Source organism: Amphiura filiformis, chromosome 11, assembly GCF_039555335.1.
Source record: "Amphiura filiformis chromosome 11, Afil_fr2py, whole genome shotgun sequence".
In the NCBI taxonomy this organism is placed as follows: domain Eukaryota; kingdom Metazoa; phylum Echinodermata; class Ophiuroidea; order Amphilepidida; family Amphiuridae; genus Amphiura; species Amphiura filiformis.
This window is the reverse complement of record NC_092638.1, coordinates 57,336,270-57,345,984: the sequence shown is the minus strand read 5'-3', so window position 1 is coordinate 57,345,984 and position 9,715 is coordinate 57,336,270. Positions and strand designations below refer to the sequence as shown.

Sequence of the window (9,715 nt, the reverse complement as noted above, 5' to 3'; positions counted from 1 at the left end):
TTCAGTAGGCCTATACATCGCCTAGGCGCACGCATCGAGGAATAAAAGGAGGTCGGCGTAGAATGCGAAATGAACAAGACTCGGCGTCTACGAAAATTACTAAAAGGACTCCTAAAAACCCATGTGTAGCTTGTGAACGCGGTGTTGTATCACGCTCCCGCGCAATTAGCTGTGATGGATGCGATAAGTGGACTCATGTACGTTGTTCTGGTTCAATATCCAATGAACTTTATGACCATCTGGTTGCTGAGAATACCAACTTTTCTTTTATTTGTAACAAATGCTTAATTCAAAGTTTGCCATTCCATTATGTTAATGAATGTAAAGATCCTATTCATAAAGACCCCAAATATAAGATTTCAAAGATGGGTCTACAGAAATCTGTTTCTGTTACCAAAGGTAAAGGCCTTCATTTTATGCATTTTAATACAAGATCTCTCTTGCCAAAGATTTCTGAATTACGCTGTTTAATTTCTGATGCCAAGCCAGCTGCTGTTGCTATTTCCGAGACATGGCTTGACGAATCCGTTCCTGATAATGAGATCAACATTCAAGGGTATGCGGTACTTCGCCATGATAGAGATCGGGAAGGTGGCGGAGTGTGTGTTTATGTCCACAATGATATTGCTTTTAATAACCGGCTCGATTTACAAAGTGATTGTTTAGAAAATCTTTGGCTTGAGATCCTCTTACCAAAAACAAAACCAATTTTCTTTGGCGTGTTCTATCGCCCTCCAGACGATACAAAGTTTCTTACTTACTTTGAAGATTCTATTTCAAAAATAAGGTCCGACTGTGAAATGATCATCATGGGTGATATCAATATTGATTGTTTTAAAAAGAAGTTTCACTTTTTAAAGACTATTTGCATATCTTGAACCTATTTGATCTCCGACAGCTAATCACCACAGCCACTCGTATTACTGATACAACATCAACTTGTATTGATCATATTCTCACTAACAATCCTGAGAAGATGTGTCAATCTGGTACGATCAGTATTGGTCTCAGCGATCATCTCCTAATATTTTGTACTCGAAAAGCTGTCAGAGGTCAGGTAGGTCAGCATAGAGTTATTAATATCAGGTCTACTAAGAACTACAGTAAAGACATTTTCTTGTCCAAACTGTCCTCCATAAATTGGTCTTCTGTGTACAAATGTACTGATGTTAACCATGCATGGGACCTGTTTAGTACCATACTTCTGAAAATTATTGATGATATTGCACCGATGAAACAAATCCGGTTGAAGTCAAGAACAGAACCTTGGATGGATGATACAATTCTTGAAAGTATTCGGACAAGGGACCAACTTCTTTATGATTTCAAGGAAGACCGCTCAAATGCTGATCTTTACAAACAGTACTGTAAAGTTAGAAACAAAATTCAAAGGGATATTAAAAGAGCAAAAGCTGAGTATTTTAGTAGTAAAATTGATGAGCATAAAAATAACCCCAAAAAACTTTGGCAGCAGTTGAAAGCCCTTGGCTACAGTACTAAAACTAAAGAGCAGTGCAAAGTTGTTTTGGAAATTGACGGTGAAACTTGTTTTGATTCTACTAAAGTTGCTGATCACATCAACACTTTTTATACCACTGTGGCTAGTAACCTTGTCAAGAAGCTTCCTCTCACTAAAAATGAATTCAGCACTGACTCGCAAAAATTCCAGAAGTTTTATTCTGATAAAGGTATCACTGAATGTAGTTTTAAACTCTCTCCTGTTACCACTGATTTTGTCTTTTCTGAATTGTGCAAATTACATCCTAATAAAAGTACTGGATTGGACAACATTCCTGCTAAATTTCTAAGGGATGGGGCTTCTGTCCTGAAAGATCCTATTACTTCTATTATTAATTTGTCTATTTTAACCAATTCAGTTCCTGTTGAATTGAAGTGTGCACGTGTCACCCCACTATTTAAAAAAGGTAGTAGATCAATGGTTGCACTGCAAAAAAAAGTGTTCAACATTAGAACACCACCTGTGCAAAATTTGACACACTGTATTCAATTTCTTAATGCTTGGTGTTCGTAACCATAATGCTTAGTGTTCATAACATAATGTCAGAGGAAACTTTTAAACACATAGTGTTTGAAGTGTTCAGCATTAGAACACCACCTGTTCAAATTTTGACATACTGTATTCAATTTCAGAATGCTTAGTGTTCGTAACATAATGTCAGAGGATACTTTTAACACATAGCGTTTGAAATGTTCAGCATTAGAACACCACCTGTTCAAATTCGACATATAGGCCTATTTGACATACTGCATTCAATTTTGTAATGCTTAGTGTTCGTAACATAATGCCAGAGGAAACTTTTAAACACATAGTGTTTGATCATTCACTAAATGTTCATAAAATGAACACTGTATGTTTAATCTATACAATATAGGCATATAGCATAAAATGCTCGCCTGATTGTAAAACCATTTTATGGAGATCATCAGTTGTTCTCATTTTATTTTACACAGGCCTGCAGCTTGCACGGAATGAAAGAACATTGAACATGTTGAACATTTTGCGGTTTATAGAAAAATACCTGACAATAGGCCTATTATAGGGGTAGACTTGCGTCGAAGATTGAAATTTAGGCCTATACCGTAGGCCTACAATCCAAATAACTCTGGGTGCACGCCCATAAAATCGTGTTGTAGGCCTACAGGTGTTCACAACTTTTATACTAAATGAACATGTAATGTGTTCGTTTTGAACACTGTATGTATGTAGGCTATATATTTACCACGTGCTGGGCCACGCATGCGTCGTTGCACCGTATAATAGAACAGACGATGTCATCGGAGTGAGAAACCGCGATTTGGGCGGAGATTTGGAGGTGAGATTTTACCCACAAAATACCATTCTATTTAAAAACAAATATATCGAACGTGTTCTCCACATATCATAGAACAATGAGACTAAAAATGTATTTTCATCGTTTTTGTATTGCGTGGTTTTAGTGCATTTTAATGAATGCGTAGTAAGCTTATCAATCATGACCATGCAACACAGTCACATGGTCAGACAGTCATGACAGTGTGCAAATCTGCAATTTGATATAATGTGAATTATACTGTAGGCCTAAACCTCTGACGAGTGTGTCTTACAACTGGTCAGTAGGCGGGTCGATTTCATGCCATGGCATGCCTGATGGATGTAGGCCTAATTGCGATGTTGCACTCGTCAAACATGCATAGGCCTAGATTTGCTGTAATTTACTACTGAGTCTGTTGTTACAATTAAATTTCAGACAAAGGTGTACATTTATACATTGACCCATTGTACCTTGCTTTGCGTAACCGTATTGCATCCCTTTTTGTAACACTTATTGAACATATGTAGGCCTAAGTGTCATATGTTCCAGACTAGAACACTAAGTGTATGACATTTGTGAACACATCTCGGTGTTCAAAGATTAGAACACAAGTGTTCTAAATGATTAGAACACAAGTGTTCTAAAGCTGAACACATTTGATTTTGAACATATAAATGTGTTCTTAAAGTGTTACATGGCATTGAACATGTAAATGTGTTAGGATTTGGAACACTTTGTGTTCAAAGTTTTAACATTAGGTGTTCAAAACATGAACACACCATGTTCACAAAATGACGACAATATGTTAACATCAAGTGTTCAAAAGGTGAACACACGTGTTCAAAAATTATACTGTTGTGTTAAAGTCTGGAACACTTGGTGTTCACAATCAGTACACTTTTATATGTTCAATAAGTGTTACAATTTTTAGTGTTCTAATTCAGAACACTTTTTTTTGCAGTGTGGTAACTATAGGCCCATCAGCATACTAAGTGTAATTTCAAAGATTCTTGAGAAGTCTGTGCACAATCAACTTTACCAGTATTTAACTGACCATCATCTTCTTTATTCCCATCAATCTGGTTTTAGAGGTACTTACTCTACCGACACTTGCCTTATTCACCTCACTGATCACGTGCGTACACAGATTTCTCAAGGCAATTACACTGGTATGGTGATGTTGGACCTACAGAAAGCCTTTGACACGGTCAACCACGATATTTTGTGCAATAAGCTCCGTGCAATGGGGATTGAATCAGTAGATTGGTTTAGGTCTTACCTAAGTGAGAGACAGCAGATAGTCTGTGTTAATAAATCCAACTCCAAACCTATGGCAATTACATGCGGTGTGCCCCAAGGCAGTGTCCTGGGGCCACTTTTATTTCTCTGCTACGTCAACGACATGCCGATTAGTGTTGACTGTAAGCTTTTACTTTATGCAGACGATAGTGCATTGCTTATTGACGGCAAAGATCCAAAGGAAATTTCTTCCAAGCTCAGCAAGGAATTGGAGTCTTGTCAACAGTGGCTTATTGACAATAAGCTGTCTCTTCACTTGGGTAAGACCGAGGCCATTCTGTTTGGTTCACACAGGAAATTGAAGAAACAATGTGATTTTAACGTCATGTGCAATAATTAACCTATCCAATCTACCCAATCTGTTAAATATTTGGGTATCACATTAGATCAGTACTTATCAGGTGAATCAATTGCTAATATGGTTCTAAAAAAGGCTGGTGCAAGACTCAATTTTTTATTCAGACAAGCTCAGTTTCTTGATCAAAAACTCGCAAAACTTTAGTGTCTGCTTTGATTCAGTGCTATTTTGATTATTCTTGTTCTTCTTGGTTCTCTGGTCTTTCTAAAAAACTCCAAAATAAACTTCAAGTTATGCAAAATAGAATTGTTAGGTTCATTCTTGGCCTGGACTCACGGACACATGTTGGCCAAACTGAACTTGATAGGCTTGAGTTTTTAAATACTGTTGATAGAGTTAAACAATTGAAGCTTAACCATGCTTTAAAATTTTTTAATAACATGTCTCCAGATTATCTGAGTGACCATTTTATAAAAGTAACTGAAAGACACCGGTATAATACCAGGGATAGCCACCTCAATTTTGTTGTTCCAAAGTTTCATGGGCAAATTGGTAGTACCACCTTCCAATACACTACAGTCAAGGCCTGGAACTGTCTCCCAAGCAATATTAAATCCATCAATGGCTATGCCAACTTCAAAAAGAAGTAAAAGCTCATCTTGCTACAAAAGCAAGATCACAAGAAGGGGTAGTTCTAGTACTTGACTGTTTCGTTTGTTTCCTTCTTTTGTCATTGATGTTGTCCCCTTTAAAGGACCCCAATGGAAATAAGCCTCCATGGCTTTTTGGGCTATCCTTGGTCTTATCAACGTGCTCTCTATAAATATGTGCTGTTTATATTCTTATTCTGTTTTTATAAAATGTATTTAAGTATTTTCTATATGTGCCTTTTAAAATGTCAATTGTTGTTGTTGATAAGACTAAATAAATATGAAATGAAATGAAATGAAATGAAATGAAATGAAATATTCAAAACACGCGCATTCGGGCCTTCTTTAACCACCCCTTTTGACATGCCAAAAAAATCTTTGCCCGCCCTGCACATGCTCAATTTTTGGAACCCCAATTTGCAAATAATGGTCTCAAACGCTGAGAGCAGGGAAATTTGCATTTAAGCGTTTCCGTACTGTTCCAAAGCCTTTTTAAAGCGTTTTTTTTTTAACAGGAGCCCCATGTGTGCCAAAGGTCATTTGCCCTCCCATCTCAGCTCTCGGCTTACCAAAATTGCTTTCCCCCCTTTCGGTTGGCCAAAACATTCCCCCCCCCCCATTTTACCCTCCTCCCAGGGCTCATACTTTAATGCACAACCCATAAGGTAAGTGGCGCATAGCAAGAGTCATCTTAGGGGGGGGGGGGAGTCGCCAACCAAGAAATACTAATCTATTTTTATAGAAATGTTACAATATGGCTTTAAATTCGTGTCAGCAGCTCAAGTTGTGAAAACAATACATAATTATATTGGCCAATTAAAAATAAAAATGATATTATCATGATTAACCGCCGGATACTAAACTGTAAATTTCAGGTTGGCTACAGTTTTCTGGATATAACGCAGGTTTTTTGGCATTGCCACGGTCAAAGGGCCTTATAGTAGGGCTAAGTTTTAATAAATATCGGGGTCTGGCCCATTTATTTTTAGTAATATCGCATGCATTAAACCAATTTCTTATGAGACAAATAACAATTTTGATCACAAAAGCTGGAATTTTACCAGATTTGGGTCGGCATTGTGAAAGTACATACGGTAATTATTTCATTCAAATTTAATCATATCATCTATAGATACAGTAGATTAAGGACTGCAATAGACCACATTCCGTCACGACTATTATACTCGTACGTATATAACCCCTATAGTTTCAAAACGTATATTCTTATACACATTTATATTTTCACTAATTTAAGCGGTAATCACACTTCAAATAATTCTTTCAACATTTTTTACCGATATGTTTGATAAAGAACCATTGGTAAATTTCTCAACGATCAAAAGAACCCACGCGGCAGCTTTGGGACGGTAGGGCCTGTATCCATCACGTGAGCGTAAAAGCCCGGCCCCCGCACTTTGTGCATCCGTGGGTATTCATGCTTGTCTGTGAACTTTAAAAACACCCCCTTTTGCATCTCATTTCGGGAAGTTTTTAGGGGGAAAACACCATTTTTTTACCCTTCGACAAGACTTTTGTTTTCGCTAAAACGCGAACGATGTTTCTAATAATTATACTCTTTTATTCCAGAAACGCTAGGCTGCTCGATGAAAATACCCTTTTTTCAATATTGCGAACACGTGGTTTGAAAAAAAACTAACCCCCTTTTTTTTGTGTGAGTTTCACGAATCGCGTTTCTTCATCTGAAAACACCCCTTATTTCGCCATTTTTTCAACAAGCAAGATTACCCGCAGATGCACGGAGTACGGGGCCGCGCATAGAAGTTTAAAAAAAAAATTGAAACGTGACCAGTTTGGAGTTTAATCCTCATAGGCATATCGTGAATCAAGATAGTTGATTAAAGGTATAGTCAATATATAATTTACAAATCAAATCGTCATGACCTTTCTTCCGCCAGTGTCCAATGATGTGTGTTATCAGGGTTTTCTCGAACTTATTAAAATACCCGATTGTATCAACAGTACAAAGTTGTGATTGGTTTTTAAATTTTTTATCATGTACATGTCTTCGGGGGGCTAGGGAGAGGGGGTACTTAACATACATATACGGGTATATGTTACCCCGGAAAGAACCTCCTAGCTCTCGGATTTCGCAGCCATGATGCATTCATGTCTACAGTAGAATTCATCTCGACCTTTGCAGGACTTAAACCCCATTAAAAGCTATTAAACCAAGATAACACTCATTGAAACAGCTCAACTGATTAAATCGGATCTTCTCTGGTTGTGCACATGTGTCTGTTTTATATGTGCGGTATCGCTATAAGGTGCTATAATACAGCTTCAGTTGGGTAACTGATTATAAAGGAAACGCAAGGAAACAATGGTATGTGGACCTTTGTTCACGAAATGAGACAATGGCCTGCTTTTTGTTAACCAGCATTCTTGAAAATGAGCAACATAATGATTGTTGACTTAACACGGTTTGGAAATAATTTCTTCATATTTTTGGTGTTATCTGTCGTTTACATATCCTTCCTAAAACACAAAAGTGCGACTATTTCCAAACACCTAAATTAGCTAAAAATTTAGGACATGTTACAAAACTATATTTTCTAGAATTTCATAGAATAGTTTAAATGTAGCTTGTACAGTTTTTTTTTTGTGGCATCTTTCATAACGGAACGTTCCATTACCAATATAGCTCAATATTTTCGGTCAAGTCTCCATTCAATTATGGGCTGGGGTATGAACGTTTGGACAGTATTTATTGTGGGACATTAGAGCACATCAGACATATTTATGTAGGTGGGATGAAAAGCCGACGATCAATTGAAAATTTTGACCTTTCGTATTGAAGATATGAATTTTTTTCCCAAAACACCAAAAAAAAAAAATTAGGTTTTTTTAAAAAAATCTATATCTTCAATATGAAAGTTCAAAATTTTCAATTGATCGTCGGCTTTTCCTCCCAGCTACATACACTTTAAGAATATATCATTAGATTTATAAAATTTACTTCGAGGATTGTTATATATCAAAAATGTGAAAAATATCAAATTTTAATAATTTGTCATAAAATTTGTATTATATCGTGAATTTCAAAAATGAAAATTATTTGATATCAGAAAGACATTCTTCGTATTCAGAATGCAATTCGATATGTCTGATGTGCTTTTATGTCCCACAAAAAATACTGTCGAAACGCTCAAAAACGCTCATTCCAGGTCCCTTAACACGGGGAGTTGGCTAGCTATGAGCTAGCTATGCTTTGCCCTCACTCATATTCTACGAAAGTGCGACTATTTCTGAACATCTAACCTAGCTGTAATTTTAGGTCATGTTAGAGAAATATATTTGCTAGAAGTTTGGAAAATAGTTTAAATATTGGCCGGTTATTTTTCACACAGTGATGTTAACTAGGCAAATGCAATATACTTCTAACATACACTATTTGTAAAGGTCGCGCGTCAATGGTGAGAGCACTGTGTATTGTGTATAGGAAAACGGACAGTAACTGCAGTATGCTCCGTCCGAAAGACCCCTAAATTTGAAGAAAATAAAGCTTCGAAAGACCTTGATTTTGATCATTTTAGCTCTAAAAGACCCCTAAATTGCTCATTCTTCATATTTCTGCTTTTAGGCGATTTTCAAACAGAAAACTATAAGACCCTTGATTTTGAATGTTATTGAAAAATATTTTCTGCAAACATTTTTGGCCAAATATTTTGTAAACACTTAAATAACGATATGTAAGAATGTTTGCAGTAAGTTATCTAAAAATGTTTTTGACTGTTATGAAAACGTTTTATACCCTTTGTATACCCTTTATATAACCCGACATTTAAACGTTTTCTGGCAAACTTTTCTATTACCTTTTGCGAATAATGTCGAAAACGTTTTGTGTTTGCTGGGATCACGGCTACACTGCATTATTAGTTTTTTCTATACGTCATGGAGAAGTATAGTGACCAGACCCCCGGCGATTCTCAAACATTTGAAGATATAAATTGCACATAATTATTTCAGATCAGTGCAGTGGTCAAAAATGATTTAATTTGATTGAATTAGTTTTGACAACGAAATGTTATAAACATAGCCATCATAGGAAATACCTGGAGAAATATGAGACATATATAGTTATATTTTGATATACAATTTTGTTTCATTGCCGTATGTATTTCAAGACGCGGGTGCTTGAATTACATACACGATGCAAGGTATTTTAACAAGTGGTTGACACTGCCTTTCTGTTTTCTCCCAGACCCAGCAATAGAAATGCCAAAACGTAAAATGTTCGTATCGATGCCGAGCCATGTGATCCTTTTCATCGATATGCTTACAACTTATCAAACACAATACATTTGGGAGAAAACGTTTTTAAAACGTTTTGTAAACAACAGCATTTAAAAAATGTTGTAAAATATTTTTTGCAAACAGTTTTGTCAAATATTTCGTCAACACTTAAATAACGTTATGTTAGAATAGTTTGCTGTAAGTGATCAAAAATGTTTTTGAATTTTATGAAAACGTTTTTACCCTTTTATATAACGTTTTTTATACCTTTTATATAAGCCGACATTTCAACATTTTCTGGCAACCTTTTCTAACCTTTTGCGAATGATGTCGAAAAAGTTTTGTGTTTGCTGGGTAGGGAGAGATAGATACATGTAGATGGAGATGTAGATAGATGGAGT

General features: G+C 36.2%; 1 protein-coding gene across 1 annotated transcript in view; it reads left to right on the top strand.

Annotated features, from left to right (window-relative positions):
- Window positions 1-365: 365 nt before the first annotated feature.
- The window catches only part of LOC140163804 (uncharacterized), a 32,483-nt gene continuing 23,133 nt past the window's right edge, over window positions 366-9,715 (top strand). The window contains exons 1-3 of the mRNA XM_072187120.1: window positions 366-599; window positions 899-1,057; window positions 3,961-4,372. Of these exons, the coding sequence (XP_072043221.1) occupies window positions 366-599; window positions 899-1,057; window positions 3,961-4,372 (805 nt within the window). The remainder of the gene's footprint in view (window positions 600-898; window positions 1,058-3,960; window positions 4,373-9,715) is intronic.